The sequence below is a fragment of the Eucalyptus grandis genome, chromosome 11 (genome assembly GCF_016545825.1).
Source record: "Eucalyptus grandis isolate ANBG69807.140 chromosome 11, ASM1654582v1, whole genome shotgun sequence".
NCBI lineage: Eukaryota > Viridiplantae > Streptophyta > Magnoliopsida > Myrtales > Myrtaceae > Eucalyptus > Eucalyptus grandis.
This window is the reverse complement of record NC_052622.1, coordinates 18,810,793-18,831,763: the sequence shown is the minus strand read 5'-3', so window position 1 is coordinate 18,831,763 and position 20,971 is coordinate 18,810,793. Positions and strand designations below refer to the sequence as shown.

General features: G+C 38.3%; 1 protein-coding gene across 1 annotated transcript; it reads left to right on the top strand.

The window, feature by feature from the left end:
- The first annotated feature begins 3,249 nt into the window (after nt 1-3,249).
- Nucleotides 3,250-4,421, top strand: LOC104427369 (wall-associated receptor kinase-like 22). Its single transcript, XM_039304624.1, has one exon. It carries the CDS (start codon nt 3,401-3,403, stop codon nt 4,325-4,327), a length of 927 nt encoding a protein of 308 aa, XP_039160558.1. The 5' UTR covers nt 3,250-3,400; the 3' UTR covers nt 4,328-4,421.
- Nucleotides 4,422-20,971: the final 16,550 nt, after the last annotated feature.

Sequence of the window (20,971 nt, the reverse complement as noted above, 5' to 3'; positions counted from 1 at the left end):
ATGGGGGATAGCTAAATCCTCCCGAGCTGCCTCAGAGATTTACAAACATGGCGATTCCTATCATTGCAGCAATTTCAGCTTCAATTCACCGTATCCCAAGGAGATGCCATTTCTGCAGTGTTCTTGCCGTGGGGGCTTCACCGGTAACCCCTATATTAAATCTGGATGCGAAGGTAAGACCAGTTACATATTATCACACCAATCATTGGAAACGCAACATCGAAACACTGTACTAATAAGGAGAAGTAGCTCTTTGGAGGCTGAAGTAGCTTTGCATGCAATACTAAACGCCCAATAAAGAGACGAGGCTCTACTAATTTTGATTGTCATCTTTTGTTCAGATGTGGATGAATGCAAAGGTCCAACCGATCCGTGCCCTGGAAGAAGAAAGTGTGTGAATCGACGAGGTTCCTATGACTGTGTAGATGGAAGCAAGATAATCAAGTCTGTCCTCATAGGTAAGTAGATTTCTTCATTCTGTCATGTTTATGAATAAGGACTCCATCTTTTGTGCACCCAGATTCGGGAATATCCCGTCCTATCATTTCAAGAAAGGCAACATGGAGTCTATAAATGATAAATCCCACTATTTAGAAAATGTTATATAGCCTGATGCATTTTCAGTGGATCGGATGTTTGTTGTTCGTACACAGCTCTTCGGAATTCAAGTTTGCTGTTTGATTTGGGCACATATTTTATGAACGAGGACTATCCATCTTTGGTGCACCCAGATTCGTGAATATTACATCCTGTCATCTAAATAAATTAAACATGGAGTCTACGAATGATAAAACTCCCAATCTCGAAAATGTTATATAGCATGATGCAATTTCAGTCATTTGATTCTTTATTTTTGAACTCTTCCCCCTTTAACTCAATTTTTAACTTGAATTTGTTTTGACCATTAATTGTCAAGACAAATAATGGTTTGGTCCACGCGAAAATTAAATGGTTCCGTCTGACATTAAAAATAAAAATAAAAATCTCTCTATAGCCTTCTCTTTCGATAGATGTAAGTATATCGGGAGAAAATCAATTGGATGATATTATTGTACAGTTGTCCTATAATGAAAGTATTTTTATTTTTATTTTTTTTAGTAGTTTAAGTAAGATGATGTAAAATTTAAATGTACATTTTTAAAGGATCATGAGATGTGGTGATATTTTTGTTACTATGCCAGGATGCATAGAAAATATCTCCCCACTAATTTATATATATACTTCATAACACTTAAAAATAGACTCTGGGTCTTTCTTTCACACTTAACTCTTTTAAGGATTAATACCCTAAAAAATTATAAACTAATACACTTATGATGAATTTACCTCAAACTAATTTTTGAATCATGAAAAACCCTAAATTGGTACACCTGTAATAAATATATCACAAATGATTGCAAAAAGTCTCAAACAGGTACACGTGTGGCAAATTTACCCAAAAATAATTTGTTCAACTATCAAAAACCTCAAAGTGGTATATTTGTCACAAATATATATTTTCCCTTAAATTAGATTAATATTAAAAAAAAAACCACAAAAATGGTACAACTGTGATAAACAAAAAGTAAAATCTCAAATTGATACATTAGTCAAATGTCATATATTATCGAACTTTGCAATTTGAGAATAAAATTTAACAAAAGCTAAAAATGGTAAATTTGTTATAAGCGTATCGATTTGGGGTAAATTATCAAAGGTATACAAGTTTTGGGTTTTTTGTTGTTAAAAAATTAGTTTTGGGTAAATTTGTCACGGATATATCAATTTCTGATTTTTTTAAGTATTAACCATTCTTTTAAAGTCAATTAACTTTTTTTTAAAAAAAAAACCATTCTTTTAAAGTGTTTGCATGAGATTTGATCATTTCCTTTATATACAAAATCAACCATGACACACGTGTGATATCATCCATAACATCAAAACGAATGTGGATATTTTCCTCAAAAGTAATTTCTTTAGAATTTTTCAAGTTATTTAATGATTCTTTTTATATAAAAAATGGGCCATCATTTTTTTTTCTTTGCAATTGTTTTATGTTTGTAGAATGTCCCATAACAGATTATTTCAACGATTTTTGTTAGCATATTGACACTTTCTTTCGGATGAATCCATGTATTTGAAACAGAACATATAGAATGAAAAACGTAATCATGGAAAGAACATTGATAATGCTTATATTTGCAATTTTTTTTAGGAAAAAAAATTCTGAAGAAAAAAAAATGTGATAGCTGAACATGGCCTAAAAAAGAACTATAAGGTCAAAAATAATTACTAACGGTGGGTAGGTGTCAACATAGGAGAGTACCATTGGTTATTTTTGCTATTTTTTGAAAAGAAAATAAAATTATGAAAGATATACGAAGGTTGACATATGCTAAGAGAGAGAGAAAAGGCCCAAAATAAACAAAGTGGTTAAGTGTCAAAATATATACCGTGTTGAACATTTTTCCTAAAATTGATTGAATAAAAATATAAATGGAAAACCACGGTCGTAACATAGAATTGAATCGAGTATGATGAACCTAGAAAAATAAATTTGGTCTTTGTGGCCTTCTTCCTTCGATTTGACTTAATATGAGGATTCAAATATGTGCCCGGAGACGTGTGTGAACAAATTGGGTACTTATTTCTGCGACGACCCTAAAAAGACAGCCAAATTCGTTTTTACTGGTAAGTAGATCTTTTAAATTAGAAATTTGAGCCGCTTCATGCTGTAGAGTATTGATAGAAATAGAACAGCATAGCCTAAATTATGTTCAGAAAAGGTACATAAGTAAGTTTTACCTTACCATTCATTCCAACGTGACTATCCATTCACTTTTTTTTTAAAATTTTTTTTACGTATTGCTCTACTCTTCTACATGTCATGATTTGATCGAAGTTTTGAATTCAATTTTCAAGCTATGCATAATCTAAGTTTGTCACATATATAGTTGGTAGCTTCCTATGATGGGAAGAAATTTCTACTTGGCCAATGGAAAGAATATCCATAACTTAATATGAGATCTATTGTTGTCCTGCTTCCAAATTACTCTGTTCCTTCGTGGATAATTTAGCACAATAGTAAACATTCTTAAGAGCAGGTGCTTTTTATGACTCTGTCCTCTGCCAAATTTCCGAACTGCAGGCCTTGGAGCGGGCGTTGGACGATTAGCGCAAGTGTTGCTTCTCTCTCGGTGGTTATACGGAGTCATCAAGAAAAAAAAGGAAATTAAGCGAAAAAAGAAGTACTTTAAAACGCAGTGGGGCACCTTATTGCAAAAACATCTATCATCATCACCTCAAGGTAACGTTGCGAAAAGCAAATTATTCAGTTTCAAGAATTTAGAGAAGGCCACTGACCATTTCAACGAGAATAGGATACTCGGCCAAGGTGGACAAGGCGTTGTTTTACAAGGGAATGCTGACCGATGGAAAAATAGTTACGGTTAAGAAATCAAAACTAATAGACAAGGAAAAGGTTGAAGAGTTCATCAATGAGGTCATCATTCTCTCGCAAGTTGATCATAGGAATGTGGTTAAGCTAATGGGCTATTGCGTGGAAACAGATATCCCACTTTTAGTATATGAGTTCATACCAAATCGGACTCTGTACAAGTATCTACATGACCTGAATGAAGATCTTCTCATGTCATGGGACACACGCCTACGAATTGCAACCGAAATCGTTGGAGACTTATTTTACTTGCATTCAGCAGCTTCTATACCCATCTATCATCGTGACATCAAGTCCACCAACATCCTTTTGGACGAGAAATATCATGCTAAAGTTGCAGATTTCGGTACACCCAAGTTCGTATCCCTCGACCAAACTCATGTAACCACATTGGTGCGAGGGACTTTTGGATACTTGGATCCGGAGTACTTCAAAACAAGTCATTTCACAGATAAAAGTGATGTGTACAGTTTTGGAGTGGTCCTCACTGAACTCTTAACAGGGCAAATACCGATCTCTTGGCTTAGGGAAGAAGAAGAAAAGGGCCTCGCAGCCTATTTTGTAATTTCAATGGAGCGAAAATGTTTGTTCGATATTATTGACACTCGGGTCATGGAGGAAGGCAAGAAAGAAGAGATTGCAGCCGTTGCTAACCTCACAAGAAGGTGCTTGAGCTTGATTGGGAGGAACCGGCCTACAATGAAAGAAGTGGTAATGGAGTTGGAGGGAATCAAGAAGCTCCAAAGCTCTTCGAGCTTCCAACAAAATCAAGAAAAGATGGAGGCCGCTAAATCTCGTGTCTCTCGTTTCACATCTAGCAAATCTTTTGTGGACACAGATGCAACTACATTTTCAGATGTGCAGCCATTCGCACATTGTGAATCATGGTGAAGATAGTAATTTCTACCATCATTTCCACAACAATTTCTAGCTATACGTGCAGAGGCGAATGACTTGATTATTCAAGTTGCATCAAAATTGGTCTTTACCCATCCCTCTTAACCTTAACAAGTAAGGGGGACTTGCCCATTTATTGGTCAATTGTAAACTGTTTGTTTAAGCTATTTCCTTGTTGGTAGTGTTGTAAGAAAAGGGTATTTGAATAGTTCCCTTTTCAAATTTTCTCTAGTTCAATATAGGTGTTTAAGTTAAGTATTATCGAGACCTCTTTGAAGCCCTCCTGCAAGCATGGAGGTTAATGGCTAGCACCAAGGCTAGACTTAGTCTAAGCTCTCCCAAACCCACTAATTTGAACCTACAAGTCATTTACATTAAGAATTTACAATTAGTTGGTTTTTGATGGGTCAATTGGAAACTCAAATAAAATATTGAGAGAAATATTTTACTCTTACGCAACTATAAAAATTAGGATCAAGGATCTGATTGCACCATTTAATCAATCAATATCCTTTCGATACCTAGACTTGTTTAAACATCAAGCAAAGCATTTGTTCAGCATTTTATACTAATCACGAGTCCTAGAATTCCATTCCTAACCAAGCTAAAGAAATAGCAATCCATGCATTATAAAGGTGCAATTGGAATAAAGAAAATGTGCAAATAGCAATCCGACATTTGCTTTTAAGAATTTAAACACAATTTATTTTTTGTTTTCTTTTAAGGATTTTCAAATACTTCAAGGAAAAACCATCCGAAGACTATTCTTAAGCTTTTCCTGATTTTTGGAAATATTTTTATTGGAATATTTTTATTGTTAATTTTTAAATATTTAAATAGTAATATTGTATTATATAAAAAAAAAAAAAACCCGGGTCGCCCAACCCGCGGCCGTACTCTGCCTGCATATCAGGCCCAGTCCGGTCCCTCCCAAAATGAGGCCCATCCGAGGAGGAATAATAAGGAAGGCCAACCCAAAGCAAGGAAACCCCAAACCAGCCCAACTCTTTTCTCTCTTCTTAAGCCCACTACAGGTAAGCTCTCTTTACGCCCAAAAGAACCCAAGTTTTTTTTTTTTTTTAAAAATCAAACCAAGATCCAAATCTTTTGAGCCCAACAGACCCCTAACAACACAAGCCCACTAGCCAATTCCCACTCCACTTATGTAGCACCAACACGGACACGCGACACGCGACACGACACGACACGACACGCCGACACGTCATTTTTTAAAAATAGAGAATTTCGACACGTTCCGACACGTTATATATTAAATATTAAATAATATCATTCATTATTTTAATTTGTTACAATAATACACAAAACTTAGAGAAAAAAATATTATTTAAAGAAAAAGGCTGAAATGATATTTTTAAATTTGTTTATTTATCATATATAGCATTTTTTTATTACTTCTTTCATAGTAAAAGACTTTTATAAAAACTAAAACAATTCTAAAAAAACAAAACTGAAAAAAAAAATATTGACCCTGTGCATGTATATTTATAGCAATTTTATTACTTCTTTTATTACTTCTTTTGTGTATATTTATATTTTGACCTCTCAAGTATTATAAATGTTTAAAATTGACCCCGTGCGTATCGGAATTGTGTGTCGGAATTCTGGACTCGAGTGTTAGAGCGTGTCGGAGAGAGTTGACCACGTGTCGGAGCGTGTCGGACACGTGTCGGAGTGTCGGACACGACACGAAAGCTTCCATAGAGTGTCCGTGTTACATAGTTCCCCACTCACGGCTTCACATGAGCATTTCCTTGCCCAGACACGCGCTTCGTTCTTTCCCAAGGACCATGAACAATGACCGACGCAAACAGCTAAAAGGACCCAAGTGTTAATCAGAGTGGTTCGGGCACAATACAAGCCACGCCGAGCCACTACGCGGCTGTCATATGTGGCCACAATCACCACTACCCCGTCTTTGCCGACCGAGAACCGGCCACCCGTGGAAACATATTGCACGCCAAAATAAACCACGACACAAGGGCATTCAAAACAAAGGGTAGCAGTGGGAATCTACCGGAACGCATTTGACCAATCACGAACACTTAAAAGGGACGGAGGACTTAAGAATAAACGCGTACATTTCAGTCAGACATTTCATCAAACGTGCGGAGGGCGTCAGCTAAGAGGACGCTTCGAACTTGTCCGAGACAGACCAAAATCAGCAAGTAATGAATGACCAAGGTTGACAACTCATTTATGCTCAGTATAAACAAAAACACAGCAAGTTTCGGGCACAATGAAGACCAAGAACGGGCGTCTAATTTAGGCAATTTATCGAACATTTAGTATACGCCAACTGAGGGGTGAGAAACAGGGACGTCCGAACCAGAGCTCGTGCCGGGATTCGCAGCCAACGACACCCAAGACCCTGCGACCTTAGTACACACGCTGTTCGAGATCATTTTTCTCTGAAAATAATGCATTCACACTGTTAAATGATCAGATACATGCTTTTCAGCCTTCCTTTTCTATTTTTCTGTCTGAGATTATACGAAGTGAATTCAATTTCAAACAAAATCGATTATATCGATAATAATTCCCTGGAAATGAAGGGGAACATGACAGTCTTTTTGTATCATATTTTAGCCATGGAATTAACAATTTGTGAGAAAATGCGACCTACTAGTCTTGCTACTTTTAGCCAAGGAGGTGCGTTTCACTGCTAATATACTTTATTCTATATTTGTCATCAGATATTAATGAATGTGAAGGTTCAAATAGGTGTACCAGGACTTGTGTGGACAAACCGGGCTCCTATGACTGCATCGATGGTAGAAAGACAGATAAATTCATTCTTATTGGTAAGTAGATCTTTTAACCCACAGCTTCATGCTGGTAGCGTTGGTGGAAAAAGTGCAATGTAGCATGAATTACATTCACAAAAGGTCCAAAATAAGTATTACCTTACTCTTCATTTTAACATGATTGCGCATTCGCCTTGTGATGATTATAGGTAAGTTCCAATTAATAGTATCAATTAAAACAACCTCAAAACTTTCTTTAACACTAATAGTTAAATAGAGAAGAAAATGCTTGAGCTTCTCTAATGCCACCGCTTCATATTTATCTAAAGATATCCAGGATTCCTATTTATTCTGGTATATTTTAATTGCAATTATTACAATGATAGTAAAGATGAATGCTGCTATGAACTATTTCACTTTCATCAGTGGTTTCCTAAATTCCTTGCTAGGTGGAGATCAATTGTACGGTGCAGATATATTAATAAAATTTTTTAGGGATGGAACTTAAACAGAAGACGAATTATTTTTTCATGGTTGTTGAGAAAATCCGCATGAAAGGAGATTTAGGTTAATCACTCCTATATGTTTTCCTTTTAATTAGATTCACTTTGATGATAAGTGCCTTTCATAGATTTTTTTGACAAGCAAGTACAATTTTCTCACTTATGCACCTTAAACTTTTACAATGCGGGGGCTAGGGCAAGCCTTGGGGCACTACTTTTGTGTCTTTTCTTATGGAGGTTGTACAGATACATCAAGAAGAGAAAATAAGTATTTCAAACACAATGGTGGCTTTTTGTTGAAAAGTGAGCTATCTTTCCCAGAAGACAACGTTGAGAAAAGCAAATTGTTCAATGCTGAGGATTTAGAGAAGGCCATTGACAATTTCAACTACAATAGGATTCTCGATCAAGGGGGACAAAGTATTGTTTACAAAGGAATGTCAACCGATGGAAAAATAGTTGCTATTAAAAAATCAAAAGTTTTAAACGAAGGAAAAGTCGAACAGTCCATAAATGAAGTCGTAATTCTCTCACAAATTAACTATAGAAATGTGGTCAAGTTATTGCAGTGTTGCTTGGAGACAGAATTCCCACTTTTAGTATATGAGTTCACACCAAATAGAACTCTATACCAATATATGATGACCCAAATGCCAAGTTTCTCGTATTGTGGGACACATGCCTATGAATTACTAAAATTACTGGAGTCTTATTCTATTTATGTTCAGTAGCCTCTATTATGATATATCATCGAGGCATCAAGTCCACCAATATCCTCTTGGATAAGAAATATCGAGCAAAAGTGGCGGATTTCGACACTTCTATGTCCATTTCCCTCGATCAAACCCATGTGACCACATTGGTGTAGGGGACTTTTGACTACCTAGATTCAAAGTATTTCTGATCAAGTCAATTTATAGACAAAAGCGATGTCTACAGCTTTGGAGTTGTCCTTGTTGAACTCTTAACGGGACAAAAGCCAATCTCGTCGTTGAGGGAACAAGAAGTAAGAAGCCTCACAACCTATTTCATAATTTCGATGAAGGAGAATTGCTTGTTCAACATTGTTGATGCTCAAGTTTGGAAAGAAGGTAAGAAGGAAGAGATTGAATTAGATACTAACCTTGTGAAAAGAAACTTGAACTTGAATGGAAGGAACCCACCTACAATGAAAGAAGTGGCAATGGAGTTGGAGGGGATAAGGAAGCTCCAATATCCTTCGAGTACTCAGCAAGATCAAGAGGATGGTGAGGCAACTAAATCTTACGCTACTACTTTTAAATCTAGCAAGTCAAACATCGATGCGGATGTCACTATATTTTTGGAAGTGCAGCCACTTTTTTCTAGTGCAACATGGTGAAGATTAGTCCAACCTCTCATTCTTATGAGTCATGTCGTTGCGTTTGTCATGGAAATCGGTCTTCGAAGCAAAAGAAAAAAAAAGAGAGAAGGGAGGAAAACTTGTTAGTTTACTAATATGAGGATTTTGGTTAGTTATTTATTGCTTATTGGTAACGAACTTTTTCTCGATGTTGGGGATCAATAAACTATGAAATCATACCAATCATTGAATTGGCTAGGCATTATCCTAGCATGTATGTGCCAATTTTGCAATCATCTAACTTGAGCAAGATGCTGTGATTTTAGTTCGTCTTGAGATCCTTGAATACTTGCTGTCAATTTGATTGTTGTAGAACTTACACTAGTCACACGGCGCACCAACCTTCGTGGTTCAGTTAGATTGTTACTTGCTTGGGGAAAAAAAAAACAAGAAAGATGTTTCCCTTTTGGAAAAGAAAGCGATCTTGCATATGCCTTACCCGACTCTTCCCGAGGATCACACTAAATTGTCAATAGCATGGAAGGATTGTTGCTAGCTGCTGATGCTCTTGCTGCTTAGATCAAGATATCATTCAATCCTCACTATCTGATGTATCGAAACTCACCACTGGAACTACCTGTATCAACATCAAAGAACCCTAGTAGTTACACTATTATCTATCCCCCTCCTTGCGAATGTTACTTGCCAATTCTCAATAGTAAACAAATATAGTGAAAATTAATCATATATAAATTGAGCACAAAATTGAATTAGTTTTATGTCTTCAACATTGAATTATAAATTGAGCACAAAATCTTGAAATTTAACTATGGATTTTTCGTAGTTCAACAAGATGAAATCTCCTTAGATATGCTCCTTGAGTTGTATACTTCTTATGTTTTTGTCTCGAACTTCACACATACCAATTTCTTTGAGTAAGAACTTTTCTATATAGATGATTGTATTTTCACATGCGCATTAAATATGTTCGCTGAAAAATATCAATAATTGTGATTTTTCAATATTTTATCCACTATTCTATTCAATTGATTACAGATTCTATGTTTATTTAATAATCACCTCCAAAACTACAAGTGAGAAAGTGGGATCATGGCCAACATTGTCTTCTCTTTTTCAATTTTTTTTTTTTTTTAAAATTTTGGCAATTGTTTTCTGTGTGAATCCTTTATTTTCCATAAGTCTGGAACATTTTTTATAATGGAAAGTTTCATAAAAATGGTCGCACTGCTCGTAGTATGCTTCTCTGAAACCTAAATCTTCTCCCCAAAATAGTTCACTATCCACCTAATTGGGCCTCTCTTGCAGCTAGGGCCCCCTCAAGCCCATTTTTATTTGCCTGTACTAGAAACGCCGGAGAAAAGGAATTGGCAAAGCGTTCCCGCCCAAAAGGCATAATCAGGAATAGAAATCTTAAATTGAAATATGAATTGTCGATTGTCGATCAGAATCTTATAATAAAAAATTGTATTGTTTCGCTGGATAAAAATCCTGGAAATGGCGCGATGTGCTTTGCGCGTTCTACTAGGCCTAAATGGCACGCTACTCCATTCCTTGTACTCGTCCCACTATTGTGATCGTTTTTGTGAGGATTTTTCACAATAGGCCATCTGCCAGATGCATCTTCATTTCCAATTCACAAGCCCTTATCATAGCAAATGGGGAAACGGCTTGTGTTGACTCAGAAATCACGAAATGATTATCACACAAATGACCGTGAATGATTATCACAAAAATGAAAGGGTCGAGTAGCCAAGCATCCACTACAAGAGATTACATGTGAGTTACAGTTACTCAAGCACCATCTAAGACCCTAGATATAGCCCATCGGACGCATCAGGAGTCCATAATGTTGTCCACGGGAGGTAGCAGTGCCTAAGAGCACAAGTTCGTCAGCGCTTTGATGATGGAGAAGTGATAACTTTTGATGCCGTGGAAGATAGGTCGACACAAGACCAATGACGTAGCCAAGCTTAATGATGGCCTGCCAACTAGAAGCTTGTGGGCCAAGGAAAGTCATCTTCTGCATAACAGCTAGAAAAGGATCGATGGTCTCTATATTCTATCGTCATCGGAGACTTTAAGGGTCTGCATGGTAACCTTCCCCAGCCCAAAAATTTCTATTCTTCTCTTCCCCGGAACAAAAAAAGAATAGAAACCTGTTTGATAACGGCAAGTTAGTTTTTGTTCGGGAACAAAAAGTTAGCCGAGGAATGGTTTTGGAATAGAAATGAGAAGTAAAAAAAGTTGCTTCTTGTTCGGGAACAAGTTTAAGAAATAAGTTAATTTTTTTTTTTCTTTTATTCTTCTCTTGTTGGATTGCCATTGACCGCTGTTGACCGCTGCCGCCGCCGCCCGCCGCCACCGCCGCCGGCCGACCGCCGCCGCCGCCGGAGGCCGACACCGACCCGATCGCAGCCGCCGCCGCCGCCGGAGGCCGGCCGACCGTCGCCGTCGGCCGCCGTTGCCACCGCCGTTGGTCGCCGGAGGCCGACCGACCGGCACGCCGCCGGTCGCCGCCGGAAGCCGCCGCCTGGGCCGCCGCCGGACGCCGCTGTCACGGACGATCGTGCAGCCGCGCCCGGTCGCCGGAGGCCGACCCGACCTTCGGGCCGCCGCGCCGCCACCGGTCGGCCCGCCGCTGCGTCGCCGCCCGGAGGCCGCCGACCGCCATTGCCGCCGCCGCCGACGCGTCCCCGCCGGTCACTGCAGCCCGACCGACCAACGCCGCCCGCCGGTGCGCCGTCGGACGCCGCCGGTCGCCGTCGGAAGCCGCCGCTGTCGCCCATGGGACGCGACGCGGCCGACGAGCCGGTGTACCGCCGCTGTCGCCGCCGACCGGCCGTTCTTGCCGTCGTGCCGGAGGCCGACCGACCGCCGCCGCCACACGGTCGTCGCGGCCGCCGCCGGACGCCGCCGCCGCCCGCCGCGACGTCCGCCGTCGGCCGCCGGCCGGCACCGCCGCCGATTGCCGCCGCCTGACCCATCGGCCGTCGTCGACCTCGGCGGCCGGCATCCGGCGGTCGACGGCGGCCGATGGGCCGTGCGGCGGCGGTCAATGGGCCAGCGGCGGTCGCCGGCAGGGACGTGCGGCGGCGGCGCGTCCGGCGGTCTACCGGCAAAAAAAAAAAAAAACAAATAAATATAACAAAGAAACTGTTTTTTACCAAACGCATTTCTATTCTTTTTCTATTTCTAGAGTAAAAATTTTGTGTAGTTATCAAACGGGTTTTTACGTAGAAATTGTTAGAATAGAAATAGAAAAGAACTATTTCTGAAAAGAAATTGTTCCCCAGCCAAGAAATGTTCTCATGCGCACCCTAAGTCAACGGCCTGTCCTGATAAATGTTCACAGGTGATAACGTTATTGAAGACCACAAGGGCCGCTATCAACAAGTCATCCATTGGATCCCACCATGCCGGTCTTCCCTCATTTGTTTACGTGCAAATTGGTTCCGCATTGATGGGACTTAGACATGCTCAAGCCTTGCATTTTTATGATCAATGAAATCTTATCATGTGGACCGACATGTAGCAACATTTTCAGATTTGCAACCATTCACATCGGGAACCATAGTGAAGGCGGTCCTTTCTAGCATCCTCCCCCCACAAGAATCTCTAGCTACACATGAACAGGCCTGTGATTATTTCCAAAGGCATCAATTCACCGACAAAAAGATATATGTGTTAGGCTAGTTTGTACTCCCTATTGACAAGATAGCATGGGAGTTGTGCTCTTTCTCTTGTAATTGAGAAATGTAACAGAAATGTGTAATATGCTAATTAGAACAGAATTCTATGGACATCACCCTAGTTTAGAGTAAACCCGCATAAATCTTGTGTCTCGAATTTTCTTTCTTGCTTTACTCCTTTTTTTTTCTTTTTTTTTTCTATTTTCTTGTGATTGTGTGCGGAATCCTAATAATGTGTACAATTTTGCAGGGGTCTTTGTTGAACTCTTTATGAGACACAACCCAATCTCTTTGCTGAGTAGAGGACGAGAGAAGAAACCTCGTGGCCTAGACAACAAGTTGGGGGAACATGCTATTTCTGAGTAGTCAACAAATTGGAAATTGGTTTCCCTCATTTATCTTGACAGTGTTGTAGCTCATCGTGAGGAATACCATAGGGTTGCGCTCGTACTCTTATGAAGCAAGCGTCCTGTTTGTATCAACCTTCGGCCAGCTCAATTCGCCGATTAGTTTTCGGTGCCGAAAAGAGCTGCGATTTGATTTCAGTTTCAGAAACATGATGGAGTCTACTTTATTAAAGTAATCAAGCTCGAGCATATCTCAAGTTATGAACAGATGCATGATCCAAAAATACATCTGCAAGTACATCACACGGAAAATTCTTCCCTTCTTTCATTTAATGAATAGAATTATGGGACTTGAACCCTGTTCCTTTTCTCCATAGGTTTAGGCAGAACGTGAAAATCATATCGAACTCGCTCAGCGTTTCAAATTCTCTTCTTATGTATGAAGATGAACCAGCAAATTCCAGATACTAAAGCCAATTAGATATTCACATGACCCATTGGTACTGTCCTTCCTTTGGGGAAGACTACGCATGTTAAAAATGCATAAACTTTTTTCTGACTGAACATATTTTGGATATTGGTCTAGCAATTTCTTTGGACCTAACTGTTTTTTTTTTTTTTTCCAAAAACAATCGGCTCTATTGTCTGTCTCCTCTCGTCGGTACCATAAATAGTTTGTTATATTTATTTTTACTGAAAATAAAAAAATAAAACTGTGCCAATAGTTCCGCATACTTTTTGTAGCATGATCAAGAGCAGTAGCGAATTAATAAGACCGGTTTAAAGCAAGAATCGCATTTAGCTTTCTTCAATTCTAGTGCATGATGGGCGGAATCTCTTTCATTGCGGAAGCAAAAGACTTCTCTCATGATTCACATACGTCTTTTTTCCTCTTTTGGGGGGCCAAAATAGCATTCCGAAGTGCTTTTATTGATTGCTTGAGCACGAACAGCGTTGGACTAAGAACAATAAAAATGAATTCCGCTTCAATAATGGGGGAGAGGCCGTGGTACACGCACACCCACTACTTTTAAACAAGTCAAGAGGAAACCACTTTTGCTTTAATAAACTGATTTTTGGTTTCACCTTTGTAGATCGAAAAGATGCCCAGCCATTTCATTCGTCGAGAGAGAAGAAAAGACGTCTTGGTCATCGTAGTCTAAATTTATTGAATGATTTCGCCATTTAAAAAGGCGTTCTTGTCGTGGAAAATGGTTTTTTTTTTTTTTTTAAAGGAGAAGAAAAGTAGTAGGAATACGAGAGTGGGGCCATCAAAAGTCCAAGTCCACCCGTGATAAATCATTTTAATTCATTTTGATAATGCTCCCGGTCTTTTCCCGTGAGAAAAGATGAGGACAAAGTTCTGGCCACGACAGTGGGAAAAGTCGCGCTCGTCTGCTTAAATTGGCGTCGTCTACCTTTGGAGCTTTGATCTTTTTATCATCAAGGAAGCATCCCAAGCAGATACGAGGAAGTAACAGAGTGTGTAATGAAATAATGCGTACAATACATGATATTTCAGTCCCTTCTTTCACGTAAATAACACTATCAAGGGTCTCTGTCGATATCCCCTTTTTCTCCGTAGTATTAGGTCTATACGCATACGAAACGTGAAAATCGTATCGAACTCGGTGTTTCAACTATCAACCCAATTTGCAGGACTAGTAGAAATTGAAAGTAAAAGGAAAACGACGCACACACAAAATGGAAAATAAAAATAAGCGTACTTGCACTAAAATTGCGCCTTTCAACGAGCATATATAATTTTACTATATACATAGAGGAATTATAGTATTCCAACTCTCAAGCAATTAGGATAATAGAATCAAAGCACATACATTATTAGCAAATTCAATCTCTAATTGAATTCACTAATATGCTCAGCCATGATGCATCTTCACCCTTTAAGGGTTTTCCTAATGTGGACTAAATTAATTGATATTGTAATTTACTGTTTTTACGGTTACCGTAAAACATGGTTGGTCTAAAGTGAGATAGAAGGTTTTTAATTAGTCTAATATGAGTTGTAGTGTGGGGTAGAGTTGAGCTGGCCCAGTAATGAGGGGACCGGCTGGAAGGCTACATAAATAAGTGCTCAAGTCTCTCCTCTAATCCTAATTCTCACCTGTATCATCACCTAAGGGGCGTTTACCTAATGCTACATGTGAGGGGGGCCGCCTAATTGAGCCAGTGATACGGAGAGCAATAGAGGAGAACGACTTGATGCATGGATCCCCTTGATATGTGGGTAAGCCTTTTTCTGCTTCTGCTTTATGTTCGATGGATCTCAAAACAGGTGCATTAATCTTTCTACTCAATTATGTATGTTCTTGTTCTAGTTATGGAGATCTTGGGGTTGCGCAATTTGCGTCCAACATGTGATATCAGAGCAACCGTAACCCTAGAACTTGAACGCATAAAGTTTTTGCCATAATTTGTGATTTTCTAGATTTTTTGTTCAATAAAAATAAAATTAAATCACAAATTTGGACTGGGCTTGACGAGATGAGCAAGACGGTTAGCGGCCACGCATGGCCACGCGCCGCTTGGGCGTCAAACGCGCGCTGCGCGTGAGCTCCACGCGCGGCGCACTCAGGCGATGCGTGTGGGCGCGTGGGGACTCCGATCGGTGCGTGGCTAGCGGCTTTGGATTCGTATGATTTCCCTCTACATCGTGATGCATTTACTTTACATGTTTGAAATTTTATGGATGTAAAAATACATACGGAACCCTAAATACGTGTATTTTTAGTGTATTTTTGCGTATTTTTCTTATATTTTCTGTGATTTTGGAAATATAAGTGTTGAGTTACAGGTATGTTATCACATAAATATTATAATGTTATGATTCATTAATAAAAATTAAATTTTATTGTGAACTGAAGCTGGCTTAATGATATACAACCATTATGGAATACTAATTGAGCTATGTATTGAGCTGATGAAAAACAGTAAAGGTTATAAAACTTGTGTTACTTAAGCATACTCCTTGATACGCTGGTAATCTTTGAATGATGGATGTCTTAAGAACTCATGACTAAACTGATTGTACTGATTAACATATCTGATGTATGTGGGTAATGCATGTCAATTAAGTTACTGCATATTGTACATGAACTCATCTGGTCACTTGTTAATGTCTATCAAGTTAAATATTTTTATGGTTAAGGAGTATAACAACATTTACGCAGAGCAATAGTATCTACTGTTAAATTTTAGATATTTTGTTCTCTGGTTTGACTCAATTAATAGGCCATTGGTTGATTACAATGATAATTTGTTACTTAAAAATTGGCTAATAAATCAGTTGTTGGTCTTGGAGTCATGTTTTGCCGTATGAAACTCATGAGCAATAGTTGATTAGTTATCAAGCTTGTCAATCTAGAGTACCCTGTATTGCTATTGATGTTAACTTGTGAGGGATCCTTTGGATCGGCATTCTTTTAATGTTATTTTAGTAATCGGTAATCAGGGTGCACAAGATGCTTGCTTCTATGAGAATTTTCTTGTGTTATTGTGATTAGTGATCTCATTGGAATCTGTCTTTCAGGTTCGCTATATATGTGTGTGTGTGTGTGTGTGTGTGTGTGTGTGTATGTATAAATAAAGATTTTATTAATGAATAAAGTAATGTAATTAGCATGATATGTGATTTTGGTGATATGATGTCCCTATCACTAAAGTTAACATCACATGTATATGGTGTATGTGAGAAGTAAAGTTTATATCCCTGGTATGAGAGAATTTCAATGATTAAATTGAGTAGTGACCGCCAAAGTGGCACGCTTGATTGGGTTTGAGAAATTTCGATCTCGTATAATGATTGTGATGTCTCTTGGTCTAATACGTAGTCATACTTCCAAAGGAGGTGATTGTGTATTAGTTCATGGAGGGATACATGATAATGTGATGGAAGGGTGACTGATTCTAGTGATTAATATGCCCAAAGGTGATGAATTCACGAAGAATTGGAATATATTCTCATAACCGCTATCATGTGGGGAGTGTACAACTGCATGTCATGTATTATGCCCAAAGGTGATTATATAATTGTGCGTGTAACTCTCTAGATGTGTACTTATATGTCAAGTTACACAGTGCTCACATGATACTAATTATATACATTACTTGGTTTTCAGTCACATTTTATGTAATTAATAACTTCATTATTATTGAGGTTTTTACCGCTTCAAATTTTAAGTTGTGGATATATGATTTGTTGCTTGAGAAAAGAGCAATTGAATTTGCTTATTGTTCATGAAGCGTTCCATTTTGGAACACTTGAAAAGAGGTTTGTCTGCAGACTGCACTTTTATAAGATGATGGAAGCCTTAGTTGCTTGAAATTATATATTGTCTGATATTGAAATTAGGACATATCTGCAAAGATTTTGTTTAAGTCCAAATGACATATACATCTCGTATATGATTAAAATGTTGTTTCCGAAAATTTTATGTTTAAGGAAAATGACCGAGATAAAGAATAAAACAATTACAATTAATCTTAAAAGGTTGTCAGGCTTAACAGTGGCTGTGAGTATTTTGACAAGTATGACAATGCGAAATAGCTTAAAGAGTCATTTGTCAAATACTTCGTAGATTATGGGGTGGTAATTTAATTACTAGGCCAATTCCATAAAAAAGCACCAATTTTAACTATTTTCCCAAATATGGCCTAAACTATATTTTGTTCCAAAAAAAAGCCCAAACTTTTAGTAGCATCCCAAATCTGGCCTCCGTTAACCATCCTTCCATAGTCACCGTTAGTGGCATTCTCTTCGTCCTACTCATCAAGTCACTCTCTCTGACATCCTCCGACTAGAGTCACCGCCAAGCTTGACATCCGCGCGTCCATTGTCAATGCTCGTCCAAGCCAACACTTCACGTCCAAACCAGACCACCCCTCCGTCGTCCTTGTTGTTAGCTTCATTTTCGCCGAAAGGAGTCCTCCATCTCCATTGTCTTTGTGGTCATATTTACCCGTTTTTGGCCTGAGCAAATGGCCAAAAATTTGGAAAAAATAGAAGTCTTCAAAAAGAAAAAATCTGAGGAAAAATCTTTGAGACAAGGAAGGGGCAATGGGTGTCTTGGCTTGTCTTTTTAGCCAAAAGATCTGATATTTAGAGGAGTTTATAGAGCAACGTGAGTAAAAAGTCAGTGAGTCTCTTGACTTGTCTTTTTGGCCAAACATGGAAGACATGGCCACAAACAACTCGAGTTATACGGAATCTATGGAAGCTGGGTTATGGGAAATCTATGGAATCTTGGGGGAAAAAGAAAAGGAAACCCAGAAACTTGAATGCTAAAGGTTTCCTTGTATTCATTTCAGCTCATCATTGGAACAGGAAAAAGAAGAAGAGAATCCCATACTTGAATGCTAAAGTTGATTCAGAAATTCACAATCTGCTCACGAGGCTATTCGTCTTTGTCTTCATCTTCCTGACGGCCAACTCTAGATCTGAAACAAAGCCCCGTCCATGGCTGCGACAAGCGAGGTTAAAGTAGGAGGAAGAGACGGAAAAAAGAGAGACTTTGGTGGGTCGATAACGCACCGTCGTCCTACTCTTCCTCGTCGTCGTTCTTGTCGCCCACGCCGCCGCGCCCATCTCCTTCACCGTTCGCTTCCTCCTAGCTTTGCATGCCGTCTTCCTCCTCTTCTTCCTCGTTGTCTCCTCGTCGTCCTTGTCGACGGCGACGGGGACACCGGCCTCCTTCACAACCCTAACTTTCTTGTCCTCTTCGAACTCGATCTCCTCCTCGTCGTTAGAATCCATCGTTGCAATCATGACCTCACGCTCGCTAGGATAAGAAACCGGTGATTTCTTGGCTCAATTCCGAACAAAAACGAACGGAAAATCTTCGAGAAAATGGAAAATAATTGGAACAAATTTTCTGGGTGACATGGAAATGCCTCAGAGATGACTAACGGTGACTATGGAAGGATGATAACGAAGGTCAGATTTGGGATGTTACTAAAAGTTTGGGCTTTTTTGGAACAAAATATAGTTCGGGCTAGATTTGGGAAAATGGCTAAAGTTGGTGCTTTTTTTTATTTATGGAATTGGCCTTTTAATTATTATACCTGAAAATTCTGACAAAAAGATTTGGCCAAAAGGCATAAATGCACCATATTGAACATGGTGATGAATATGATTAGTAAGACTAATTTATTTGGTTTTTTGTGGGTTGATATTATGAAAGTAATTTTTTCACATACAAAATGTGTCTCTTATCAAAGTTGTTTCATAAACTTCTTTTGAATTAAAGATTGGACATAAATTACTTGAATCATATGAAATTTAGAGGTGTCATGCAAAAGTGAGGTTATCTAATCCAATATTAAGTGCGTCGGAATTCATATCCACTTGGAATTATTTTGCATCTTATATGGATTGTTTATAGTAAAAAAATAATTATTTCTTTAAATATTCTTTCAGAGTGAACGTGGTATTAATAATTTATTTTGATATAAAGTTACGCCAAATGGATACAAAATCTATATTGTTCAATTGGAGAATTTTGCAACAAATGTTTCAAGTAAACTTGTGTGTAGATTGAAAAGTCTTATTTATAGTCTTAAGCAAATTTCCAGATAATATTATTAAAGTTTCATAGTGTTGTTATTTTGTTCAATTTGGAACAAAGTAATTCAATATACTGCAAGGTTAGTGGGAGGAAATTTATTTTTTCTCATACTTTATGTACATAATATTTTGCTTACAAGTTGTGACCTTGAGACATCTTATATCCTATGTACTGAGGTCTGTAAGGACCGTTTTTGACATATTATATTAGATTTTCTCGGAGAACATTTGCTGATTGTATATTGGAAATATTCAATATACATTATTGCAAGCCAAGAATTGCTCCTGTTATTAAGGGTGATGGACTAAATCTATCACATTGTCCTTATTTAGATATTGAGAAAATCTAATTAAAAGAAGTACCTTGTATCAGTGCACTTAAAAGTATAATGTATGATCGAATTTGCATTAGACTAAATGTTGTCTGTGTGACGCGACTTCTAAGCAGATATCGGTCAAATCCAGGACATGATCACTGGGTTACTGTTAAGAAGGTTTTAAGGTACTTAAAGAAGACAATAGATTATATGTTAATTTATAGACATGTTCAATTCTTGCAGTTAGTAGGGTATTTAGATGTAAACTTTGCTGGCTGTTCTGATGACATGCAATCAATAACGGAATACATATTTATGTTAGCAGGAAGTGCAGTAAATAAAATTCTATGTCATCTTCTACTATATAAGCAGTGCTAATAACATTCTTTTAGGTTATTACTTGGGCTATTAGGCTCTGGAACCTCATTAAGGAGTTGACCGTTTTTAATTTTATGAATTGACCCATACGATTGTATTGAGATAACAAATTTGTAATATTATTTATTTACTACTGAGGTCTCAAGGGGTCTAAATATATGGTGGTCAAAATTTTTTACCAAAAGCAAACGGTACAGAAATGTGACGTTTTAATATAATATATTTTCATAGATGATGTGATTGCAGATCCACTAACTAAAGGCCTATGCTCGTGTGTATTTGAGTGGCATATCATTAGCATGGGCCTAGGAGCATCATGAGATGCTGTTGTTTAGTGGGAGCTATTTTGGCTTTACTCTGAGAAATGTTTCATCTGTGTTCGTTACACTTTGTAATGATTTAATATGTATCAACTTTTGCATTCAATAAAATATTTTTGAACAGTACTGGATTCACCTTGAGTGAAGGCTAGGGGCATCCGGTTATTAGTCTTGTGCATATGTCTTGTGATACATAAAGAAAGGTTAACCATAAGGACAAGACATATGTTGGTTCATTGGAACCATAAAACATTCTCTAGTGGCACAAGTTTTTGTGACGCCTAAGGTAAAAGAATGGTGACTGACAAATGTGATCTCTCTATGAGAGATGTTATCCATTTGCCACACTACCATATTGAATCCATATCAATAAAGTTGAGAACACTCGTGACCA

What these genes read in the sequence shown, in the direction of transcription:
- LOC104427369 (XM_039304624.1), top strand. Translation starts at nt 3,401, where the DNA reads ATGCTGACCGATGGAAAAATAGTTACGGTTAAGAAATCAAAACTAATA.